Raw genomic sequence first — 1,517 nt, 5'->3', positions numbered from 1 at the left:
GGAACCAGTTGAGTCCTCTGCACCTGTGTTGCAGGCTGGAATTAAACCACATCATGCTGATTTCGTCTGGCCAGAGGAGAACTGGCCCCCCGACTGAGCCTGTTTTCTCCCAAGGTTTTTTTTCTCCATTCTGTTTTGGTTCCTTGCCATTGTCGCCTCTGGCTTGCTTAGTTGGGGACACTTGACTGATTGCACAGACACTATTGGAAGAAAGCTGAACTGGATGATGACATCACTGAATCAACTGACTTTAGCTGGAAAAATGACTCTGTTATTGTCTTCTTGCTTTATTGACAAACTATTTTCCTGTGTGACACTCAGTATTGTATAAAGCGCTACACAAATAAAGGTGACTTGACATCACATACAGAGTGCTTCCACTCTCCCATTGGCAATATAAGATTAATGCAACCTTTGATGGAAATAAATGTTGTGATGTTGTGCAAGGCTGTGGAAACAATTCACACTGTGATCAAAGCTAAAGACGGTGCAACGAAAAAGAGTGTGTGACATTTTTTGGCCAGGCAGAGAATAAACCAACAGAAGTCTATAGAACGTCCCTATTCAGAGAGCTGAGTAAATGTGTGTGTTTTGGACCTTTGAGGTAAACCGGAGCTGGAGCGTTTTCTAATTTCACCACATCTGTGTGAACAAGAGGCACTCGTGGATCATCATACTGGATCAGCTCCCTTTGGAGAAGAAAGATCAGATGAACTCCATCAGAACTAAAGCTCAAGCTCAAAGCACAGGAGCAGAGCGAGTTAACGAAGCTCACTCACCAGCTGACGTCACTGGGGCGAGTGAGGATCCTCCTGTAAGCACCGGCCAGAGAGTAATCCCGAACTTTGTGCCTCATGCTATCGATGTCCAGGTCATCAGCGCTCAGCATGTCTCTGTAGCCTCCACCCACTGCAGGAGACGCACAAACGGCCAAAACACCAGTGAGGAATCAAACACCACCAACAGAAAACACATCTGACCAGCCGAAGAAGATCAGCGGCTGAAAAACGGACGAGCAGAGCTGCTTCTTCTCTTGATGCTAAAGCACACAAACCGTCTTCTCAGTGTTTCTTAATCTTTGCAACTCCAAAGCCCCCATTAACCATACTATAATTCAACTATATTCAACCCGCCACCATGATTACTCACAATATCTACCCACTAAAATATTTGTAGACAATATATTTTTAAAATATTTTAGAGACTGACACAGTTTAAAAAATCTACATTTATTAATGGCATTTTACCATTTTATGAATTTCTGACTTCTCTAACTCTTCCATGTCTAGAAATCACACTTTTACAATGAGGCTTCCTCATATATCCAGATTCTCCCATAATGCCTCACCGCTGTGAGTGGGATAAATGACGTCAAACCCCGGCAGTGGCATCACCACGTCATGAACGGAGTGTTTCTCTGCCTCATCAGCGGACAGAACGTGAGCATAGCCTGAAAAACACGAGAGATTCTGTCAGCATCACCATCACACACACACACACTCAGACACACACACACA

At 44.1% G+C, this 1,517-nt stretch overlaps 1 protein-coding gene across 1 annotated transcript; it reads right to left on the bottom strand.

The window, feature by feature from the left end:
• Positions 1-311: 311 nt before the first annotated feature.
• On the bottom strand, positions 312-1,454 carry LOC107663478 (pseudouridylate synthase 7 homolog). Its single transcript, XM_016453718.1, has 3 exons — positions 1,349-1,454; positions 780-909; positions 312-689 (listed from the first exon to the last, which is right to left on the bottom strand). Exons 1-3 carry the CDS (start codon positions 1,389-1,391, stop codon positions 548-550), a joined length of 315 nt encoding a protein of 104 aa, XP_016309204.1. The 5' UTR covers positions 1,392-1,454; the 3' UTR covers positions 312-547.
• Positions 1,455-1,517: the final 63 nt, after the last annotated feature.

The sequence above is a fragment of the Sinocyclocheilus anshuiensis genome, unplaced genomic scaffold (genome assembly GCF_001515605.1).
Source record: "Sinocyclocheilus anshuiensis isolate Anshui unplaced genomic scaffold, SAMN03320099.WGS_v1.1 scaffold6931, whole genome shotgun sequence".
NCBI classification, from domain to species: domain Eukaryota; kingdom Metazoa; phylum Chordata; class Actinopteri; order Cypriniformes; family Cyprinidae; genus Sinocyclocheilus; species Sinocyclocheilus anshuiensis.
The sequence above is the reverse complement of the archived record's forward strand: the minus strand, read 5'-3'. Positions and strand labels throughout refer to the sequence as shown.